This window comes from Osmerus eperlanus, chromosome 8 (genome assembly GCF_963692335.1).
Source record: "Osmerus eperlanus chromosome 8, fOsmEpe2.1, whole genome shotgun sequence".
NCBI classification, from domain to species: Eukaryota; Metazoa; Chordata; class Actinopteri; order Osmeriformes; family Osmeridae; genus Osmerus; species Osmerus eperlanus.
Genome location: NC_085025.1, coordinates 7,471,629 through 7,495,444, shown reverse-complemented (window position 1 = coordinate 7,495,444; position 23,816 = coordinate 7,471,629). Strand labels below are relative to the sequence as shown.

At 47.8% G+C, this 23,816-nt stretch overlaps 2 protein-coding genes across 2 annotated transcripts in view; one reads left to right on the top strand and one right to left on the bottom strand.

Moving 5' to 3' along the window:
• The first annotated feature begins 279 nt into the window (after nucleotides 1-279).
• On the top strand, nucleotides 280-11,539 carry cdc40 (cell division cycle 40 homolog (S. cerevisiae)). The gene is made up of 15 exons (XM_062466976.1): nucleotides 280-493; nucleotides 988-1,074; nucleotides 1,245-1,374; nucleotides 1,508-1,594; nucleotides 1,694-1,833; nucleotides 2,043-2,139; nucleotides 2,273-2,412; nucleotides 3,493-3,567; nucleotides 4,467-4,512; nucleotides 5,886-5,987; nucleotides 6,318-6,433; nucleotides 6,852-6,985; nucleotides 9,272-9,348; nucleotides 10,527-10,671; nucleotides 10,937-11,539. The coding sequence occupies exons 1-15, from the start codon at nucleotides 311-313 to the stop codon at nucleotides 11,112-11,114; spliced, it is 1,737 nt and encodes a 578-aa protein (XP_062322960.1). The 5' UTR covers nucleotides 280-310; the 3' UTR covers nucleotides 11,115-11,539.
• Nucleotides 11,487-23,816, bottom strand: part of mettl24 (methyltransferase like 24) — a 28,686-nt gene continuing 16,356 nt past the window's right edge. Inside the window, 3 exon segments of the mRNA XM_062466981.1 lie at nucleotides 11,487-13,156; nucleotides 20,284-20,509; nucleotides 23,543-23,679. Coding sequence (XP_062322965.1) covers nucleotides 12,848-13,156; nucleotides 20,284-20,509; nucleotides 23,543-23,679 — 672 coding nt within the window. The 3' untranslated portion in view covers nucleotides 11,487-12,847.

Here is a 23,816-nt window from a genome sequence, read left to right as displayed (position 1 = left end):
TTTTTCTTTTTTTCCTGTCACATAAAATTAAGGAACATATTTGACAAAGGCCTTCTAGCGGTGTCCTCTGACCTCAGATCAGACCGCACACTTCAATCTCCCAGACCAGCAAATAATAACCTCATAAAACACGCCCCACAATACAATTATTTTATTTTTTAACAGAGTACCATAATAATCATGATATGTGATTTTACTGATGATTTAAAAGACTCCACACGTTACTTTGATTGCATGAATGAGGACGACTCCGTTTTCTCATCTAAAACGAACTGAACTTCGTTTCCGGTCAGTTTTCACAACATCCAACATGTCTGCCGCCGTAGGATCCCTCGTTTCGTACAGGAGCGATTCAGATTCGGAAAATGAGTCAGAATCTAATGCCAGTCCCCAAAATGTTGATCCTGACGCTGTGGCACATCTTCTGCCGTTAAAATCAAACACAACCATGTCTTTGGCTGTCCTTAATGCTGCTCCGGAGGTTGCGGTGAAGGTAAGACTGGTGCATTCGCACACATCATTTCGATGCTAGTTAGCTACTAGTACTAGTAGCTAGCTAATTTGTTAGCTATCTACCGGATCATGCATGCTTCAAGTAAACTGTCTTGCTGCGAATACCTCCTCCACCTGCATGTCTACTTTCTTTTTTTGTGTAGCATCTGTATTAAAATGTATTCATTTCAATATCACGTTACGTAACTGGAAATGATAGCCAACGTTAGTATAGTAGTTGGATAACGTTCTGATGTGCTACTGCTAGCTACCTAGCTAAAAAGCTAGCTGGCCAGTATAGGTTAAATAGTATCGTGTAGCTGAGACGGCGGGAAAAGCAAAACATGTTACAATGTCCCATTAAGCAACATTACAACGTTTTACGTTTAATTGGTAAGGCAACTTTCATTTGAAATAGTTTCGGATATAATTCGTGAGTGACAACAAAGTCAAGATAAGCTCGAGCTAACGGTGTCATTTTTGTGTCCACAACAGGAGGCAGTTGAGACGGGTACACACCTCGACCCCTCCCTCAAAGAGGTCACTTACAACCCTACTTATGAAACCATGTTTGCACCAGAGGTAAGATTCGATTCAATTCTTTCAAATGGTTACCACTGCTGAATAGCATCACCCCTATGTGCTTCATAAATCCAGCCGTATTTCATCAGCTAGAGATGAATGCTTGTAATCTAATATGCTCTGATCAGATCTATCTTTCTCTCATTCCTTGCCCACTCCTCAACCACTAGTTTGGCCCATCCAACCCATATAGATCCCAGCAGATGTCCGCCCCGAGGAACATGCTTTCCGGCTACGCAGAACCTGCTCACGTCAACGACTTCATGTTCGAGCAGCAACGGAGGACGTTCTCCACCTTCGGTGAGTTCATGCTGTGTGACTCAGAAACAGATCTTTGCACTGACAGAGGTCAGGTAAAGACATGTTTTAATGTAATATTTAGGTTAAATGCCAATGTGATAGAGCTGGTTACTAATGAAGTCTCGGCTTGCAGGCTATGCTCTGGATCCCTCAGTGGACACCAGTCAGGTTTCCTCCAACAGCTACATAGGGGCAGTGGACGAAGCAGAAAAGAAGAAAGGTGAGCGGGCTAATTCATGATTGTGAGTAAAATTTTTATTGGTGTAAATAAGAAAAGGAACAGAAAGCGCTGCAATATTTCATTGTGTTCTTCCTCTAGGTCTAACTGTTTTTGAGGTTGGGCCGAAGAAGCCTGACAAAAGGAAGAAGGTGAAAGGGGGTGAAGCGGAGGACATGGACAACTTCCTGGGGCCGTGGGCGAAGTATGCGGATGAGAAGGACGGAGCTAAACCTAGTGAGGTAAGCTCGGTCTGTAGGAAGCCTCCGTTTGCCTGTCACAGGTTTAACTTACTTAAAAAGACTTTGATGCATACAACAACAAAAAACGTATTCAGTTAGTCATTAAATGACATTCTGAAGAGCCATTAGTGGGACCTGGTTTTCTATCGCACTGAGAAATGTTCTCTGATCTCTGGTGTTGTTTGTCTTGGCTTCTGGTTGGTTGACAGGAGGAGCAGAAGGAGCTGGATGAGATCACTGCCAAGCGCCAGAAAAAGGGGAGGAATGAGGACGAGGCTCCAGCGGAGGAGAAGACCGTTCTCCATGGTAACGCATGTCTCTCAGCTAAAGAACAGTCACGTGATTGGATGAGTCAGCTTCCAATCCAACGATTCCTGCATTGAAGACATACACATATTTACAGGTTTGATTGACTCCATGTTTGTATTTCCCTCCCTAGTCAAAGACATGTACGACTACCAGGGTAGGTCCTACCTTCACATCCCCCAGGATGTGGGCATCAACCTGCGGACCACAGACATACCAGACAAATGTTACCTGCCCAAGAAACAGATCCATGTCTGGTCTGGGCATACCAAGGTGAGTCGTTTGGGTGTATTTACGTTTGTTAATGTGTGTGTGAGCGCGAGAGAGGATGCAATTAGAGACACACAGGTTTTTCTGACGGCGTGTGGTAAAGATCTGGGGTCAGATGACTGAGCGGTTATGGAATCGGGCTACCAATCAGAAGGTTGCTGGTTCGATTCCCGGCCGTGACAAATGACGTTGAGTCCCTGGGCAAGGCACTTCACCCCACTTGCCTCGGTTGCCCTGTAATTACTGTAAGTCGCTCTGGATAAGAGCGTCTGCTAAATGACTAAATGTAAATGTAAGATCTATCTGTTGGATTGGTTATGCAATTTGCATTACCACAAGTCTGGGATACTTTAATCTGAGCTCTTCTTCCATTCAACACCTGACCTTTATTCAGAACAGACTCATCACAGACAAGCCTATTCTGTTGTTCACTGACGGAAAAGCAAAATGAGTAGAAAGAAAGAGGCAGACGTGATGATGGAGTGAGATTGGTGGGGAGATTGAGAGGTAGAGGGAGGAGGGAGCGAGAGAGATGGAGTTGAAGGTAGACAGGGAGATGAAGACAGAACAATATTATGCAGATGATCATTTGTGGACTGTCTGCTTCCCCTCCCTTCCTACAGGGAAGAGAATCAGTCAGGGCTGAAATGAGCATGGCTTTCATCTACTCACCCAGGAACACTGCCCCATGGTTCTAATTGAAAACCTGTAGGCTAGAATACTAATGGTTTAGCAGACGTTTGGTTTGGGGTGTGATGGATGGAGGAGAAGGATGGATAGCTTGATAGGGAAAGTGTGTAGCTCTCAGAGAGATGGGGAGAGAGAGGAAGGGAGAGGGTGATTTGAGGAATGGGTCTGAACAGAAAGTATGCATAATTAAGTGTGCAGTAAGACATGGGAGTGTAGCGTCTGCCTGCCTAGGACAACATTAGCATTCACAGAGTATTGCCTCAGAACTGGTCTTCAGTCGTTCTTGGGCACACATATTCACGCATCCATATTACACACTCTAAGCGGGGCTGATCCTGTTAAACAATGCTTTCAATGCTCCACCCCTCTTCCTCTGTTTCTCTCTCCTTGCAGGGTGTCAGTGCTATCCGTCTGTTTCCCATGTCTGGTCATCTGTTGCTGTCCTCCTCTATGGACTGTAAGATTAAGGTAAGGTTCCCTTCTCCACCTTGACCCCATGCTATTCAGTCCTCACTGTGATGCTCATTAAAATCCCAGTCTCTGCTTTTGTCCTCTTATCTCCTGCCCTCTCCACTCCCCTCCACTCCTCTCGTTCCCCTGCCCCCAGCTTCTCGTCCATCCCGTTGTTTTTCAAACGAAAGGATCCCTCATTTTAATGTGAAGGACAACCACCCCATGTGCGGTGTTCCTGTCTCTCTCCATGGCTTGTGGAAGCCATGCTGTGGTTTTACTCATTAGACCCATTTCTGCCTCAGGCTGTGTGTCAGGGCTATACCCAGACCCCTGCTGGCTGGGGCCGGGCAGGCATGAGGTTGGGATTAGCAAGGGACAAGCTGGGATGAGGCAGGCTCTAAGCCAGGACGAGCCCCTGGTTTGAAATAAGACCCCCGTTTGTTTAGGCACAGACCTTCCCTGATCACCTGCATTATCCCAGTCACTGAAGAGAGGGAAGGAGGGAGAGGAGAGACGGGAGGAGGGAGAGGGAAGAAGGGAGAGGAGAGAGGGAAGGAGGGAGAGGAGGGAGAGAAGAGCAGGAAGGAGGGAGAGGAGAGACGGGAGGAGGGAGAGGAGAGAAGAGAGGGAAGGAGGGAGAGGAGAGAAGAGACGGAAGGAGGGAGAAGAGGGAAGGAGGGAAAGGAGAGAAGAGAGGGAAGGAGGGAGAGGAGAGATGAGACGGAAGGAGGGAAAGGAGAGAAGAGAGGGAAGGAGGGAGAGAAGAGGAGGAGGGAAAGGAGAGGAGGAGGAGGGAAGGAGGGAAAGGAGAGACGGGAGGAGAGGGAAGGAGAGAGATCAGACACGCTGATCGTGTGACCGTGGGACATGATCCGAGGACACAGAGTTTAATCTGTCGCTTCTTCTGTTTCCAGTTGTGGGAGGTGTACAACGAGAGACGGTGCGTAAGGACATTCATTGGTAAGTAGAGCATCTTAGGTCTCTTCCCCCGACAGTTTATTTTCAGTCTCAGAATGGATTGTTCCTCGTGGATGACAGCACGGTCCTGACATATCGTGCAGTGATGTCTGATGGCCAGGTTTCTGTGAGGATGTTCATGCTGAGTGGATGCCGATACACAGTTATCTTGAGTGCACAGATAGGTTTGTGAGCTGCCCCTGGTCAGTCTTCTCCCTGGTCAGTCTTCTCCCTGGTCAGTCCTGGTCAGTCCCCCAGCAGAGGCTCTGGGCTGGGCCAGACTGTCAGAGTAGAGCTGTGGTTCTGCCTGTCAGACCTCTGAACACTGCATGTATAATTGAACAGGCCTGGGAGGAATGGAGAGATGGAGGGAGGAGATGGGAAGGACCGGTAGATAGACAGACCGCAGTTGAAGAGGACGGGGAGAGATGGGAGAAAAGGCAGATTTTGATAGAAGCAATGGAGTGAAAATGAAGGAGGGAGGTTGTCTAGGGGAGCTGGGCAGTGTTTCAGGAAGGGGACTGAGACGTGTGTGTGTGTGTGTGTTTCTCCCTGTGCTCAACACAATCAGCAGTATTATCACCCTCTTTGTTTACTCCTTTAACTCCTCTCTCCTGGTCTCTATTTCTCTCCCTCCTTCCTATTGATTGAAGAAAAGGGTCCGTTTTTTCCCTTTGTCTTTGATTGCAAATCGAAACTCTATTTTCTGTGTCCTTGTCTTGTCTGGCAGGGACCACTAGAATGCTTTATAATGAAGAACACAGCCTGAGATAATGAACATGTTCTAATGATGTGATACAGCCCTGAGATTATAAACCAATGCTCAGAGGTTCAGAGCCGGATGACCTGCTGGTTATACAGGGCGAAAATCAGTCTAAGTGCTTGAATGGTTTTGTCAAGCTGTGTGTGATTGTGTGTGTGTGTGTGTGTGTGTGTGTGAGAGAGAGTGTGGTGTTGTGTAACTGAGCTGTATTGAGCCAAGTGACCAGCAGGAGTTAATGAGCCTGTGACCAGCCTCTGTGGGTTCTGTTGTCACCGCGGCAACGGTGTGGCCCTGATAAAAAGGCAGTTTGAACAGGGAAAGGTTTCTGATTGGACAAAGCCCAGACGTGGCAGGTACCACTTAGACAGAGGAGAGGGCTGGAAGGAAAGAAAGATGAGATGAGGGAGAGTGGGGAGGAGAGGGATGGTGGAGCGAGAACACTCTGCCTCTCCTCTTGTGTTTCTTTTGGATTTTAACCTGCTGTGAGGAGACACACATGAATTAAATATCAGAGGCCATAAATACCAAATACCACTGGAGACTTGGTAACATGGCAAGGGAAATATTTTGTTTTGTAAAGTGTGTTTTTGTGTGTGTGTTTTTGTGTCTCCAGGCCACAGCAAAGCGGTACGAGATATCTGCTTCAATAACACGGGCACCCAGTTCATGAGCGCGGCCTACGATCGCTACCTCAAACTGTGGGACTCCGAGACAGGTCAGTTGACGAGGTGGGGGGGAGGGGGGGGACAGGACGACTTGTGTGGTTGTGTGTAAGAGTCTGCCTCTCCAGCAGAGGGCAGTATAGAGACTGATCCAAGTCCACTGTTTACTCAACATCTCCAAAGCCAACTCCTTCAGTAGGGAGTCTGAGGACTGCTCCTTGTCTGACTATCATCTAACATTCATGAAGGAAATGGGGAAAACCGTCATTATTGGCCAACTCCTCGAGATTCACTCTCATAAAGAATTCATAATGGCGTTAGATAATGGCATGTGTATGTAGTTTGGACTGGAGAAGTGAAGCTGAGGCTGTCCTCTCCCCCAGGCCAGTGCATCTCCAAGTTCACCAACAGGAAGGTGCCCTACTGCGTCAAGTTCAACCCCGACGAGGATAAGCAGAACCTGTTTGTGGCTGGCATGTCAGATAAGAAGATCGTTCAGGTAATGGCCACTGCAGAGAGGGATAGTCACGCTGCACATGCACATTCACCCAGGGTGGGAGACCAGGGGCTGGTGGTTGATGGCAGAAACATTCATACTCCACCCATATTCTACACATTTGTACACACACACACACACACCTTCCAGATGATTCAGGAGAGTATTTGTGTGTGTGAGGGAGAGAGAGGGGGGGAGGGGATGGATCATTAATCATGTGCAATGTGGTGAGAGAGAGAGAGAGAGAGAGAGAGAGAGAGAGAGAGAGGGAGAGGGAGGGAGGGAGGGAGGGAGGGATGGAGGGAGGGGGAGGGGGACTGCCATTGCCATGAAAAGCAATTCAAACCTGTACACCCACATTAAATAAGCACATCTTCTACATTACTATATCATAAATTTATTTTTATTCTTCTCCCCCCAGTGGGACGTCAGGACGGGTGATGTGGTCCAGGAGTACGACCGTCACTTGGGTGCGGTCAACACCATCACTTTCGTGGACGAGAACCGGCGCTTTGTCAGCACGTCTGACGACAAGTCCCTCCGCGTCTGGGAGTGGTGAGTGGGGGGGGGGGGGGGGGGGCAGTGGTTGTTTGTAGAAATCATATGAAAAGACAAGTTGATCGCATGCTTAAAAAACATTGTTGTCGATAAGAACTGTTCAGCTGACCTTATCAGGGTCAAAGGTCACCCATCTGTGCTACCAAACAGCTCTGTTTCACTGCATCACTCCATGTGATGCCTCATTTACATATTCTCCATTATCAGTGAAGTATGCCTTCTCTGAGCCAATAGCTGGTCTTGACAGGGATCCAGAGACCATTCTGTGAACTCACCTTTTTGCCAGGAAGGTTCTGTATGAATAATACTGGTACTGCCATGGTCCACAAATGAGAACGTGTTTAGTATAGCCCTGGAGTCAGCATATGAAACGATCAGACTCGCTATTGAAATAACCCCTTTCAATATCCTAGTTCATTTTCAATATAATTGTGTTCATTATCTTCATTATATATTTAACTCAAGCCAGTTCCAGCCGGGATATTGTTTTGCTGAAGACCATTTTTCCGAGCCGCCAATCAACCCAGCTATGGTTTCCATGGCAACAACAAATGCCAGCGTTTGTGCCGTTTTAGGTGTTAAATATTTTAAGGAAAATTATCGGGTGTTTGTTTCACACACTGTCTCCTCTTCTCTTTTTACCTCGAGTAGCTGACATCCTGGTAAAGATATACCCCCTCCTCCCTCCCCCTCTGTTTCTCGCTCTATGTACTCCTCCTCTCACTCTGTCAACCCCCCCCTCCTCTCTATCAACCCCCCACTCACTATCTCTCTCTGTCTCGCTCTGTACACCCCCCTCCTCTCCCTCTCCCTCCCTCCCTCTCTCTATGCCACCTGGCTGGTACCCCCCCCCAGAGAGCTCAGATGGCAGGATTAGGGGGAGCTGAGCCACCGCTCAGCAGAATTAGGCTGAAATGCACAAGGAGTCACATATCGCTGGCACCCTGATGAAGAGGAGGGTGGAGAGAGTAATGGGGTGAAGGAGAGGTTAAGAGGGGGGAGGGAGATGGGGGATGATGGAAAGGTGAAGAAGGCGGTAAGAAGAGAATAGTGGGAAATGATGAGGAAGCAGATAGTCATAGTATTAAACGCATGCTGCCATCACACACAGTTGTACAGGCTACCCGCTGTAAGTAGCTGGGTTTCATCAGGTGTGTGTTGGGAGCGGCTCACGATCAATCTGAAGCACAATGAGCCAGGACAGCACAGGGCAGCAGGTCTCCATCATTAAGCCATCAATAAAGCAGACAGGAAGGAGAGATCAGCACAGGTAGCAGGGAGGAGCACAGAGATGCCAGGGGCATGCAGATGAGCTAAAGGTTGGAGGCGACAGAGGGTTGAAAGAAAGGGTCAGAAAAGAGAGTGGGGAGTATCTTTGAACTCTTTTTGAAGGATGGATGCTAGGGCCAGCCCTACTGGTAAGCCACGGCCTTCTCACCCTGAATCAGAAAAGGTTGTAAATGAATAATTATCTATTATTTCTTCAGTTTAAGTCCGGTAAGACCTGAGACCCTTTTTTTCTTACAAGGATGCGTTGTGCTGAATCAGGCCTGGGTCATAGACTGGGTTTGGCCCGGGTCAAACCCTGGGCAGACTATCACAGCATGAAGCCTTCCCTTCCTCCCTGAGATTCACTCTCTGTCCTTCTGTTCTATTTCTGGCCTCCTCGTTCTCCTTCTCTCCCCCCCTCCCTCTCCCCTCTCTCCAGCTCTGTCTTTTCCTGCCTCCAGACCAGTTATTTGTGGAGCTGTGATCCACGGAGGCTCCATGTGTTTGTCTTGTGTTCAGGGAGCTTGGCTCGGCTCTCCCTGTGAATGCCGGCTGGGTCAGGGGGCCCGTTTTAGGGGCTTCTTTCTCTCTCTCGATCTCTTGTCCTCCGAAGCCCATGTTTGGTTATGTGCAGGGATGGTGTTTACAGAGGAGGCAGAGGAGGATGGCCCCAGTCCAGTCTCAGGCCAGCCTGAGCCTCCTGCTGCGTCAGGGAGGAGGAGAGAGGGGACCAGCATATTCATGTGTCACACACTGCCACAGAGACACAACCCAACTACACACACACACTCAAACACACAGACTCTCTCTGTCACGCAAACTGTTGGTGAACCTCCCTTCTGTCCTCCTGTCTGCGTACACACACACACACACACACAGAAGGGGTCGATTTGTTTGGGGGGGTTAAAGCTGTTGGCAGGGTGTTAAGACAACATCCCCCCCAGCTTTTCTTAGAGTATTAGGGTAAGAGGGGCTCATTGCTGCACACTAACCGTGTGTGTGTGTGTTTCACAGGGACATTCCTGTGGATTTCAAGTACATCGCGGAGCCTAGCATGCACTCCATGCCAGCTGTGACTCTGTCTCCTAATGGTGAGTGGTCAGCTGTGGTCAGACATGCACTAATGGACCTACATATCGCATTAGCTTTTAAAGTCTTCCTTTCCTCCTATCCAACTCCCTTCTTTCCTCCTATCCAACTCCCTTCTTTCCTCCTATCCAACTCCCTCCCCCTTCGTCTAGCCTTCCTCCTCCTCCACCCATTCTTGTTTCACTTTGACTGGTTGTGTTTACGGACTGTTTGTCCTCAGAGAGAATATCTTATCTTGTTTTTTTTTGTTGTTTTTTTTTTGCTTTACCAAATGACTTCCCCACCCAGGCTGTTCTCTCTTTCTGTCGCTTTATTTTCTCTTTCTTTATGAACAAAGGGGAGAAGGTGTCAGCAGACTGGGGGAGATTGTCCCTGCTGTCTTCATCCTGCTACACCTAGTGTGCTTGGTATTTAGGGATAATGGGGTCTTTTATGTGCTTTCACAAGGAGAGTGGTCACTGAGGGACATGGAAAGAGGGAGATAAACACGCACTTACACACCCCGGGAAACACACACACACACACAACAGCAATTTCCCTCATGTTTCTTTTTAAGTGCAGTGATGTGTGAAATACTGCAGAGTCGGTTTGCTCTAGTCTAGAGAGACCAGAGGACTGTCTGTAGGACCAAGAGACCACGGTGGAGAGAGATCAAGTGAGCGTTCACTGATCAAACGTTCCGTCATGTTCTCCAGTTCTCTGCCTCCTCCCTCCTCTCAGAATGCTTCTTAGGTGGTCCACACACAAAGCCCAAATAGAGAGTTGTAGTTTAAACTGAAATCCATTGCTTGTTTAACCCTCGTGCTGCCTTCGGGTCACATGACCCAAAGGTTCATAACGAACCATCGTTGTGTTTACCCAATTTTACCCAATACAAAAACAAATTAAAATAATTTTCTTTTAACCTTTGCAATGTGGGGGGTCTGAGACAGCCTAGCTGTTAAAAGAAAATGCTTCACTTTGTCTTTGTATGCGGTAAATCTGTCGCAATACGACGGTGGGTCACAATGACTGATGGGTCAGAATGACCCGAAGATAACACAAGGGTTAAGTGTTAAACAAACTAAGTTAAGAGTTCAAGTGGAAATCACTGCGAACTCATGGAAGTGCCCAGGTCGGAAGGTGTGGTAACCGTGTATGTAGTTCTGACTGATGTATGAACTTTCCTTACCTCGCTCAGGTAAGTGGCTGGCCTGCCAGTCCATGGACAACCAGATCCTGATCTTCGGAGCCCAGAACCGCTTCCGTCTGAACAAGAAGAAGATCTTCAAGGGTCACATGGTGGCGGGCTATGCCTGTCAGGTGGACTTCTCTCCAGACATGAGGTGTGTGTCTGCGTGCCCCTCTTCCTCACATTTGCACACACCCTGTGTGTTATTACTGAACCCTAGCTACAGGGGCCAACAGTTTCTCTTAGTAACCATGGCAACACCCACTCTATCCTGTGAGGTGAGACTCGGGTGAAATGGAAAAGGAATGATTTTAGATGGAAGCCTAACCTCTAGATCTTCTCTTACACCCCTTCCCCCTCACTCACTCTCTCTGTCTCTGTCTCTCTCCCTGTCTCTCTCTGTCTCTCTCCCTCTGTAGTTACGTGGTGTCTGGGGATGCTGACGGGAAGCTTAACATCTGGGATTGGAAGACCACTAAGCTGTACCACCGCATCAAGGCCCATGACAAGGTGTGCATCAGCGCGCTCTGGCACCCCCACGAGACCTCCAAGGTCATCACCTGCGGCTGGGATGGCCAGATCAAACTCTGGGACTAGACCCTAGCGGCTCCTAATCTGGAGGGGGTTACACCCTACCTGTGGGCCTGGAAGGCAGAGGCACAGGGGCCCTACTTTGGGAAATTGAGAGAAAGAAAGTTTATTTTGTATTTTTTTTGGGGGGGGGGTCTCCCCTGGGAGACAGGGTTTCTGTCCTGTGTTTTCTATAATTGCTGGCCGTGGGCTGGTATCCAGTCCTGTTGTAGTCATGTTTATCTGTCTCAAGAGGAGGGGAAATGGTGTATATGTAGACTGAGATGAAAGACACAGCAAAAGTATATTTGTAAGGATGTGATTTTATCTTGCTTTTTTGTTTTAATCAATGTCCCCTTCCTCACAGACATTTTTAATCCTAGATTAAATATTTCTTTATTTTTGGAGAAAAAAAACAGTCCCTTTGTGAAAATTAAACATTTCGTACATTTTGCCTGTAAATTAATTTGTTAATCTTCTGTTGTCAAGCCAATTTAGTTGCTTGTCATTGAAGAGCCGATTTACCAGCCAGTTTATTTGGATTTTCATTTTTATAACAGTGCTAATTCTCTTCTTTTCAAAACTCTTAAACCCTTTCTGAAAGTAAGCTGACTTGAGTCATTTTAGCCCCAAGTCTCTCACAGCTTTCATAATTTCAACAATATTTTTTGGGGAAAAAGTAATTAAGAGTTATCACGTTTAATCTATTCTCAAAATCGAGACTTCATATCACATTTTGTAATAAATGTGGTGACAAATCTGTTTGAAAGCTGCAGAGCACACAGGAGAGTTAAATAAGGGGCTTGAGGGAAAGGGAGGCAAGAGGAGGGAGGGACCGGGGGAAGGGAATGACTCAGAAAGGACAGAGAACAACAGGAATCCTCATTACAGAACTAATGTGTGGCTGCGTTGACATTCTGTTACAATTACAATTGTTAGTATCAAGAACCCTTGTTGCCAAAATAGTTTTTTATTATAATTGCTGTTCAGTCTACAAACATGCACAAACGGCACTATTATGTAGGAAAAGAGAATTGGTAATGTACTCTTTCCCGACATCTGTAACATTTAAATAAAATATCCTCCGTATTTTAAACCTTTCTTCTGCAAAACAGATTTTAATACAAAATAAACATGACATGTTCTTTGTTGGGACCATCCTTACAACTGGGACTGCCACGCACCCCTGGGTCATTCATCAGAGGTGATTGGCCAGCAACGTCTCCCTGACCAATGTGGCTTTTGGCTTCGGCAATATGATCAACCTGCTGCATTTCCTCTGCGGTGGAGTATCCCGTAGGAAGGTAGTGAAGGAGGAGGTGGTCAGGACTGGTGGGTTCCAGGCCAGCTCAAGATAAGGACTTGATGACAGGGGGGACTGTGGTTTGACGCCCACACCCCACCCTCCCCTTACCCTGGCCAACACGCAATCGCTTTGATGCTCTGCCTCTCTGGTCCAATTACACCTTCCCCTCAACATGGTCGAGATCATTTCAGACACGTGGGAGGGGTCAACGAGGGGTGACTCATCAGTGTTTTCATATAGAGCTTGAAAGGAGTGTAGTGTTCACATGTGACTCAACTGTAGAAGCCTGAAACCCGAGACATTGGCAAGCCACGTTCCATGTTTCACAAGGAAAGCCTAAGGAATGGACAACCTGTATCGTCCATCAAAACCCAAACTACATTTCCCAGCATGCGTCGTTATTCTGAGCAGCTTCTGCTTTGGCCCGAAGGCCTGTCCGTTCCGGTTAGTGCCCTCACTGTGTGTTCACCCAGCCCAGCGTGTAGGCACTGCTGGCATTCAGAACATTCTTGTGCAGGAAGAGACGGGGTTTGGCTGGGTCGCTGTAGGAGCGGAAGAGGCGGAAGTGAGCGCGTTCCAGCTCCTTCAGCAGGCTGAACCAGTAACGGACCACAGAGGGGTCATCTCCACCCACCTCAAACCCTGCCCAGTGGAGGTGGAGCTCCAGAAGGAGTTGGCCCACAGAGTCGAGGACCCCTTCCAGAATCAGATTCTCCAGAATCTTCCATTCAGCACTCTCCATGTCTGCTTTGAGAACATCCACCTAGAACGGCGGAAAAAAGAGTTATCAGGAATGACATGTGACCTGATTTGCCAAAAAGTTCCGCTCTGTTGTTTCTGTGTCTGCATCATCACATCGTGCTTGGACAGAGGGAGAGGAAGAAGGAGGGAAGAAAAGGAGAGGATGTTGAGAAGGGAGAGAGTCATTTATCAGCAATAAGAGATGCAGTAGACTGATAAAAGATGAGGAGTCAAGATGGGGTTACAACATTAACTATTACAGGCAATGATGGAAGAGGAGAGGTGAGAGAGGAGGAGAAGAGATGGAGAGGAGATGAGAGAGGAGGAGAGGATGCAGAAGGGACTGAGCTGATGGAAATAACTAAAGCAGAGGCAAAAACACCGGGTTGGAGATGAAAGGGCGGATAGAGAAAGTATAGAAAGGTCCTGGGGAGGAGGAGGGGATGAATAAACGAGTTCAACATGAACGTTAATGATGCCCCAAAAGAAGGATCTTTTGGAGACAAATGTCCCGGAGTCATGATACACTTAACCTAAACTCCCCTCTGCTCATCTGGAGCCTCAGGCCTGGAGCAACTACTTAAACTGGGTAGGAATGTTGACTGTTTGACCTCTAAGAGTGTTAAGAAACTCATTAGCAGTTTTGGTCTGACATTCCATAGGGCTGGATCATTTTCAAAAACCTATCCTTCAACCTCCATCTCAGCAGACTGCCAAGTCGCTCCTCCCACTGCCACTGGCGGATCCTGACGATTGGTGAAAGTAATCATCCAGCAGAGCAATCAAAGCAAGATTCTTGCAGCATTAATTTAGCTAGAACTACTGCTATCTTCCCAAACCATAATACAGATCTGTACTGGTACATTTAGCAAGTGATACAAACTCAATCAAAACAAAGACCTCTACTAAACATCTTACCAAGCTTGAGACATTTGCTGGCTCTCAGTGCAACCCCCCCCCCCCCCAGCCCTTTCCTTCTTCTGGTAACCAAAGGGCCTTAACATTTCACGTTTTATATCTTTTGTGCTCAGAAAGTCCCTTTCCTCATTAGACTACTTCAACGATTGAGCTTTCATAAAAGCAGCTATTCCCTCAGCTGCAGTCTAGATGAAGTGCTCTGTATTTTCTGTATCTCTATGGGGATATTCCTCAGGGCAGAGATGTTTCTTAATTGGACTGACATGTCGTACTGGAGATGATTTGTGTGCTGTCTGCCTGTGTACTTGTGTGTGTATCACTGTGAGTGAGTGTGTATGTATGTTTGTGGGTATATAAGTGTGTGTGTTTTGTGCGTTAACTTCTTTCCATGTGTATTTAAAGTTCTCATTACAATATAAACATGAACGGGCCAGAAGGCAATCCACAGGCAGTGTACTGAAGTATGCATCCAGTGTCGTCACACTGTCAACCCATGTAAACCAGAAGCCCCCTCTCTGTCCTTAAACCTGTACCACCACCAGCTTGTCTACACTTCCTCGACAGGGCCGATGTGGACCTTGGCGAGGTGCCAGTCTGCCTTTAGCTTCTCCATATGGTACTGTGGCTCCCCGGACATCCCAGAATGTACTGCAGCGTTAGTGTTTCTATTTCCCACTAAATGACCAGCGCCTGGAGGAGGAAGGGGGATGGATATAGAGGAGCAGAGACAAGGCCAAGGCGGCTCGAGCAGGGATACATGGAAGTAGGTCAAGTGGTGGATTTGTGTCGTGTGTGCGTGTGCTCGGCTGGCCTGAATGATGGTCCGCTGAGGTATATGATGGGGTAGAGAGAGATGCTATTTTGTGCCTAATTCGAGGCGGTGCCCTACTCTGCCTTCCCCCAAGGTCAAAATCAAAGTCAGAATAACTCGTGTTCCGCAAGAGAGGATGATTGCAATTCAGGCACACCATATGTTCAAATGGATTTATTTACATTAAAAAAAATGAATCCCTCTCTCTCTCTCTCACTCTTCCTAAAGATATTGTTGAACAATACCAAAATAGACATAAGACTTTAGAATGTGTCTTAAAATAGTACGTCCGATACAGCACACTGAAAAGGATAGGATGACGTCCTACTTCCAGTAGCATTTGGGCAGTATGTAGGCTAGAATGCAACCTTCTGCATAGTGTAAAGGGGGCTACTTTTTGAGATAATAGTGTAATAGGGGACAATGCTAAACTTGTTAAACTGCACCAGTATAAAGTGATGTGACATGTTGAAGTAGCAAGCCCCAAAAAAGGTTGACTTTTTTGTACTCATTACCTTTTGGGAACTTAACACTGGACCCAGATCTGTTCAACTCTCTAAGGCATTGAAGTTATCTGGGAGAAAGCAGCCAGTTCTACCTTTGAAATTAAGGGACAGAACAGAGAAAGGAAATGTTCAGAATCCTGTCAGAACAACCTCTGTAGGCCACAACTCCAGCAGTTATCTTAGAGAAATCTGCTTTTGCACTTTATTCACATACCATCTCCAAAATTCATGTCTTAGGAATGAAATACCTCAGAGTAACCAATATTCTGTGATGTCCAAAGGAGGGATAACCTTGCAGAGAGAGCGACTATTTTTACTAAGCTGATGAATTCTCAGTAAGTTAGCCTGTGCCAATTACGCAAGCCCTGCAACCATCCTACATAGCAGGGGCCTACACAGTAGTTAATGGCTTCTGTCTCCACTCCACAAAACTGCAAAGGTAATTATCTCCATTGAGCCACTTTTTATAGAGGAGGTCCAAAACCATTTGGACTGCCGGTTTTTATGACTTAATTTGAAGATCCCTTTGATGAGAGTTACACCACAAGTTAAATAACTTCACAAAAATTGCTTTTTTAATGTCTAAATCTTGAACTTTGAACTTGACATTTTTTACAACATATTGCAGCAGAACATTACTTGACATGGACTTGGAGCTTAATATGTTCTCAGTAGACCAGCTGTTTTCAAGAGCAATGGGTGTTAGGTTCCAAACCTGCTCTCAAAACCACGCTCACAAACATAATTGAATTTGTTTACAGAGACTTTGACACAGCACTCACCCTCCCAGGACTAGAGAAATGTAGTTTCTGGATGCGTGATTCCATCAAGCAGGTGATTAAGTCTTTAGTGTTTTTTAATTAGCAGAAACTCGAGAGACATGCTCTGTAATGAGAATAATTTAATTACACAGTGAGATCAGCAGAAAGAGAGGCTTACCCTTCCCCAGGGAGAGGCTGGGCACAGGCCCTCAAACAGCTGCCCTGGAGAGGGGAGTCACCGAGGTCAGGCCCTCAAACAGCTGCCCTGGAGAGGGGAGTCACCGAGGTCAGGCCCTCAAACAGCTGCCCTGGAGAGGGGAGTCACCGAGGTCAGGCCCTCAAACAGCTGCCCTGGAGAGGGGAGTCACCGAGGTCAGGCCCTCAAACAGCTGCCCTGGAGAGGGGAGTCACCGAGGTCAGGCCCTCAAACAGCTGCCCTGGAGAGGGGAGTCACCGAGGTCAGGCCCTCAAACAGCTGCCCTGGAGAGGGGAGTCACCGAGGTCAGGCCCTCAAACAGCTGCCCTGGAGAGGGGAGTCACCGAGGTCAGGCCCTCAAACAGCTGCCCTGGAGAGGGGAGTCACCGAGGTCAGGCCCTCAAACAGCTGCCCTGGAGAGGGGAGTCACCGAGGTCAGGCCCTCAAACAGCTGCCCTGGAGAGGGGAGTCACCGAGGTCAGGCCCTCAAACAGCTGCCCTGGAGAGGGGAGTCACCGAGGTCAGGCCCTCAAACAGCTGCCCTGGAGAGGGGAGTCACCGAGGTCAGGCCCTCAAACAGCTGCCCTGGAGAGGGGAGTCACCGAGGTCAGGCCCTCAAACAGCTGCCCTGGAGAGGGGAGTCACCGAGGTCAGGCCCTCAAACAGCTGCCCTGGAGAGGGGAGTCACCGAGGTCAGGCCCTCAAACAGCTGCCCTGGAGAGGGGAGTCACCGAGGTCAGGCCCTCAAACAGCTGCCCTGGAGAGGGGAGTCACCGAGGTCAGGCCCTCAAACAGCTGCCCTGGAGAGGGGAGTCACCGAGGTCAGGCCCTCAAACAGCTGCCCTGGAGAGGGGAGTCACCGAGGTCAGGCCCTCAAACAGCTGCCCTGGAGAGGGGAGTCACCGAGGTCAGGCCCTCAAACAGCTGCCCTGGAGAGGGGAGTCACCGAGGTCAGGCCCTCAAACAGCTGCCCTGGAGAGGGGAGTCACCGAGGTCAGGCCCTCAAACAGCTGCCCTGGAGAGGGGAGTCACCGAGGTCAGGCCCTCAAACAGCTGCCCTGGAGAGGGGAGTCACCGAGGTCAGGCCCTCAAACAGCTGCCCTGGAGAGGGGAGTCACCGAGGTCAGGCCCTCAACCAGCCTGGGAAGGACTCTGGGACCAGGTTCATAATGTTGGAGATCAGAGAGGGAGACATGGTGTTTTGACCAATTGACGTCATGCTGCTCTGTGTGTGTGTGTGTTGCTGTAAAAAATCACTGTTAGTCTCTAAAAGACAGGCAGGTCTGGTGCTGAGGTTCGGTCACCATGGAGACAAGCTTGGACTGTGACCCGTGAAGTGTGACGGGTTGTTTCCATCCTTATTCTTTAAGTATAACTTATTTTAGAGTTCTCTTCCCCTGGAACAGATTTCATGTTCCAAATGAGGGGGGCTGTCGCTGTCTTGGTGTGTGGGGTTGCATCAAATTCCCCTTTTTTGCTCTGTTAAATTGCTGCACCAGTCCACACTTGACCGGTGGGGATCTCATTCTATTATGACTGTAACTGTTAGCTGCTCCTGGCATTCTCTAATCCCTGCTCTCCTCTCTCTGTCCCCCCCCACACACATCCCTTGTGGTGTGGGGGGTTTGAGTTGTCAGCACCTGCCTGGTCGTCGGTCAGCCAACGCTGGACCTGGTCGCGAGTCTCCCGGTCCTGTCCTACATCTATAAAGTTGAATAATGGATTTTGGTGTTTTAAAAACCCATCGACACTGTATGACTATGTTTAGCCTGTGTTCTGCTCCTCTCTCCCACCAACCGTCTCTGGAGGAGGGGATCCCTCTCTGAATTGCTCCTCCCAAGGTTTCTTCCATTTTTTATTCTCCTGTTGAGAGTTTTTTGGGAGTTTTTCCTTGTCTTCCTTGAGGGTTTAGGTTGGTTGAGGGGCAGTTCTATGGGCACATGTGAAGCCCTCTGTGACATGCTTGCGTGTAAAAAGGGCTATACAAATACATTTGATTTGATTTGATTTGACTCATTCATAAACGGTATAATCACCCACGAGGAATACAAACACATGCATATTTCAACCTTTAGAAGCTTCTCATCCGATCTCACTGCTTCTCTTTTCACAAAAGCAGAAGAAAAGAGAGTGAAAAGCGGACTGGTGTTCCCACTGTACACTGTGTACCCACTTAAAAGCTCATTATGGGATGTATGAGTTGGTCTGCATTTCAAGCAGGTACAGAGATAGGACCTCTCCTTACTGATGCATGAATACAGGTGCACGCAATTATATACATACAGACACACACACATATACAGACACACAACCACACGCATACAGGTGCACGAGCATACATAAACACACCAGCACAGACACACACACTCCCACACACACACCTTTCCCTCAAACTCATTTGTAAAGAGTGGAAACTTTGTTCCTGGCTCCCGAGGAATCAGAGGCTGATGCCTCCAAGCATGGCCAGGCCAATGCTAAACACCAATGTGAAGCTTGTGGGCTTTCTTCTCAAAATCCTTTATTTAAATTTGCACTCATTTGCTGATGCAGAAAAGGAGAAGGATAGAAGTAATGAATTAGGCTGAGGTAACTGCTGCCGAAACAGGTCGTAAAAAAGCCAGGGGTGTAATAACTCAAGGAGCAGCTAAAATAAATGAAGTCAGATTATTACTGTGGAGGCAGATTGATATTCTGTATGGAGGCCAGGATGAAAAATGTGAATTAATTTCAGCTAAAGGCTGTGTGGTAGCGCTTGTTCTCAGCTTGTCTTCTCTATCCCCTCTTAAACGTATCTTGCAGCAGTGTCTGAATACCACGTCTCCTCCTGAGGACATTGGAGTGGCAGCAGCTGGGCACTCCCTCTGACACATCACCAGCCTGGGCTGAGCCTGACCCTCACATCCTCTCAGACGTCCCCTCTCCTGGCTCAGAGCTAGAAGCTGCTCTCTCTCTCTCTCTCTCTCTCTCTCTCTCTCTCTCTCTCTCTCTCTCTCTCTCTCTCTCTCTCTCTCTCTCTCTCTCTCTCTCTCTCTCTCTCTCTTCCTGGACCAGCTCCACCTCTGTGGGGAAGTAGCTATCGTCCTGCTCCACACAAATCTGTTTTTTGGGCGTGTTCGTTTGTGTGCAAACACTCCTCTGCGTGTGTGCAGGTTTCTACCTGAGTGTGTATATGTGCGTGTGTGTGTGTACTGTATATCATTAATCTAAGCTGAACCATATGAGCTGGCCTGAGGTGCTTCAGTGTGCTCATATTCAGCATGATAATGTTTACAGGAGGAAGCCCACAGAACCGTAAGTGAGTTCTCTGGCCTGAAGCAATAGAGTTAGACGATAGAGGAATGACAGATGAGAAGACGAAGGTGGAGGAGGAGGATACCGAGTAGGAGGAGATAGAGGAGAAGAAGGGAATGTCTAGTACTGCAGAGTAACTGTGTAGTACTGCAGAGTAACTGTGTAGTACTGCAGAGTAACTGTGTAGTACTGCAGAGTAACTGTGTAGTACTGCAGAGTAACTGTGTAGTACTGCAGTGTAACTGTGTAGTACTGCATGGTAACTTCCTAGTACTGCAGTGTAACTGAGTAGGGCTGCAAAGTTACTCACTAGAATTCTCTGTATTGTCCTGCTGCTTGTTCCTTGGCTGGTTAGTTTTCATGAGTGTGTGTGTGGATGGCTGGATGGCTGCGTAGGTGTGGTGATTATGTGTTTACTTTTCATAATTTGTTTATGAAGCCATTTAAGTGATGAAACTTATTGATGTTTGCTGCATTATACATTTGGGCCTCAAAAATTATGTATTAATATTTTGAGCCACACTTGTTTTTCTCATCAGTGATAGCATTTTGTTCATCCCTTTATAATTTGTATAATTGTATCAAATTAGGAATCCTGTTTCTACTAAAATGGTGAACTACATTTCCCACAATCCCACAATGGCCCCACTTCCAATGCCCTCTGACCTGTCTGTGGCCAAAGTCGTTGAGGATGGTGGCAAGCTTCTTGGTGTTGCCGTGGTGCCTCTGGGCGGAGATGGCTGGGTTTGGGTCACGCCAGTCCACAGAGAGCTTGTGGAGCCACATGTCTCCCTGCTGGAGGTGGGGCTGTCTCAGGCTCGGGTCGAAGCAGTGCACCTCACACCCCGCCCCCCCCAGGGAACGCTCCAGAACACGCTCCGCTACACCCAGTCTAGATGGAGAGAAGAAAGGAGGTTAGCTGGGTAGAGGAATAGATGGATGAAACATACTAATGCACATGTTTTTCTCTGTCTTTCTCTCTCTCTTTATATATAACCCTAACCCAAACACACTTATGTATGAATAGAATCAACCGCTTGCATGAATATGGTCTTGCCTGGTGCTATTGTGAAGGGAAATGTATGAATATTTCAACAGATAAAAAAGATTCACAATGTGAACAATTTTCTTCAAAATGATTTATCTCTCACTTAATTACCTTCTTTACACTTTCTCTCTACCCTTCTCTTTCTCAATTTCTGTCTCTTTCTTTACACAGAGAAACACATCTGTCCTTTCTGGTCCCCTGGGTTAAGTTGTTATATGGCTGCACGGTAATTGCAGAGTATGAACAATCTCTCTCTCTCTCTCTCTCTCTCTCTCTCTCTCTCTCTCTCTCTCTCTCTCTCTCTCTCTCTCTCTCTCTCTCTCTCTCTCTCTCTCTCTCTCTCTCTCTCTCTCTCTCTCTCTCTCTCTCTCTCTCTCTCTCTCTCTCTCTCTCTCTCTCGCTCCAGTCTTACAGATGAGCTAGTCTAGCTCCCCATAGACTTCGGTGTGTTTCAGTGAGGCTGAGCAGGAGAGGAGGGAGTGATTCAGGGAGATATGTGGGGAGACATCTCTGTCACCTTTCTAAGTGATCAAGTTAAGACAGGAGCTAATGGCATCACGGGAACACCTGGAGACTACATGGTGGGCTTTGCAGCTTCAACACTACACAGCCTTAAGCTTTGGTGGGATTACATCACAGAGCTATGTGTGTGTGTGTATGTGTGTGCGTGCCTGTATTTGTGTGTACAGTATGTCTGTATGGGTGTTTCTGTATGTGTGTTTGTGTGCTTCAGTGAGACAAAGGCAGGGTAATTGCCATGTGGAGTTGCACTGGATTATGAGGCTAATAGAAGAGAGCTCTGTAGGTTTTTTATATGTCTCGTAGGAAGAGATGGCTGAATGTGTGTGACTTTGTGTGTGTGTGTGTGTGTGTGAGGAAGAGAGCCCCCATCCTGGTACACATACTCTAAAAAGCCCTGTCCTCTTTCTGAACTGTTGTGTCAACAGCGCCCTGAGCCCACAAAGCTTCACACTTCCTGAGTGGGAAGGTATCTGAAGGAAAGCCTACTTCCTGCCTCCTTCTCTATGTTTGGAACTTTACTGTTTGTCTCCCCCTGTTCTATCCTTCCTGTATCTACCACTCCTGGCTGAGGAAGATGGAACCCTTCCATAGTGCTGCTCTGGGACGAGGATTAGTGACTGATGCAACACCCTCTTTGCTCTGCTCTGATCTTCTCTCTCTCTCGTCTAGAGGGACAGGGGAGAAACAGGGGGCGGGCCGGAGGGAGGGAAGGAAGGTGAGCGAGAAGAGGTAGAACAAAGGAGAAGCAGAGTGAGGTAGAGAGGTAAAGAATGGGAGAGTGGGCTGTCATGTGTGAGTCCAGGCTGTGGCCCCGTGCAGAGAGCCAATGAGACAACATCTGCTCTTCTTGTCTGGGCACGGGAGCTCACAGCTCGTTAAACACTGCGTTAATGAGACGTGACCAACACACACACACATGTACACACACACACTTACACACACATGGACACATATGCACACGTACACACACACACACATACATACACGCAGACACAAACACACGGGCACACATGCTCACATTCAAACACAGGCGCCCAGTTTTCCATGCGTGCGCTCTACAAACTGGGGCTTGGGGCAGAGATATTATTTAAAGATGGAGGGGGTGCCGTCCAAAGGATGAGATACCTGGAATACCTGACACAGATTAGTGAACATGACCATACACTTGCCACTGAGTGTGTGCGTGTGTGTACGTGTGTGTGTTTGTGTGCATGTGTGTGTGTATATCATTTTTTTTTTACGAATCCAGAACCTTTTCTGAAAAATAAAATGTTACAGTCCCAGATGATTTACTGACGTTTTTTTATGATTTTTTCCTAATTTATTTATGAATTGGAGCTTTTCATCTGTGTTATTTGTTATGGCATACAGTAAGTAGGGGTGCAGCCTACTTGAACTCCACAGTCCACAGGATCTCTATGATTCAGTATAAATTACAATATATACTGTATATGGTTCAGTATATCTAGCTGGTAAAAAGGTCTTCAGCCCCCATTGAGAGAAGCCAATTCTGCTGACTCATGTGTTTGGTTCAACTCTAACATTACAGCTGTTGGCCACAGATAAGCACATTCTGAAGGTATCATGCATAATTCACCAGTCCTGTTCAGGGCCTACGGTCTGTCTTTCTCTGTGTGCGTGTGTGTATGTGTGTGTGTGTGTGTGTTGGGGAGTTAGCACCATTCATTCACCCAGAGGAAATCAGATCCAAACTCCAGACCACTTCATTTGAACTGTGACCCCACCATAAATAGGCTGACAGCTGAGTAATCCCAAACCACTCCTTCCTTCCTTCCTTCCTTCCTTCCTCCCTCCCTTCCTTTCCTTCCTTCTCCCCTTTCTTACCCCCTCTCCTTTTCTACTTCCCTCTCCTCCCTACACCTCTCCTCTCCTGCCTCCCTGCTCTCCTACCCTTTCTTCCCTCCTCTCCTCACTCATATCCCCCCTTTGTCCTCCCCCTTCCCTCCCCCCCTCTCCATCCACAGCCCCCCAGCGCCGTCTGACCTCATGCCAGTACACCTGTGCTGTCTCTCATCGCTCAAATGAAAAGCTGCTCTCCTCCAGCTGAGCCTCTTTAGCCTCCCACACCAGGTCCCTCCACGTCTGCCCAGCCCAACCAGGGTCAACAGAGAGAGGAAGAGGGACTCAAAGGGTCCAATCCCTTCGACCTATATGTGGGTGCTCATGTGTGTGTGTGTTTGTACCACGTGTATCTGAGTGAGTTGCTGTTTGAGATTGTGTGTATGTGTGTGTTCCATTTTTCAATTTTGTATTGTGGTGGAAATAATATTGATTCCGGAGTTGTCTGTCTGTGTGTGTGTGTGTTTGTGCTTGTGTGTGTGTGTCGGTTCTGACCCCAGAGAGTAGACCCTGCAGTGTTTGCTGTGTATCTTGTGAGCCAGGCTGTACTTGCTGTCCAGACACACAGCCCAGGGCCCCTCCTGGCTGGTCTCCAACACAGCGCCCCCAGAGGCAGGGGGAACACACGACACCTGCGGGGAGACATCAGGTCAGTGGCCTTCATCATCCCCACCATCATCATCTTCATCATCCACAAAAATCCTCAATTGTTGAACAGGCTCATTTCAAACAAGTCACATGCAAACACACACACAAACACACACACATT

Excerpts from the sequence above, each read along its gene's own strand:
- cdc40 (XM_062466976.1), top strand. The coding sequence starts at position 311 with ATGTCTGCCGCCGTAGGATCCCTCGTTTCGTACAGGAGCGATTCAGAT. Across the intron at positions 2,413-3,492 it reads TCTGGTCTGGGCATACCAAG|GGTGTCAGTGCTATCCGTCT; the intron begins GTGAGTCGTTTG and ends CTCTCCTTGCAG. Across the intron at positions 3,568-4,466 it reads CTATGGACTGTAAGATTAAG|TTGTGGGAGGTGTACAACGA; the intron begins GTAAGGTTCCCT and ends TTCTGTTTCCAG.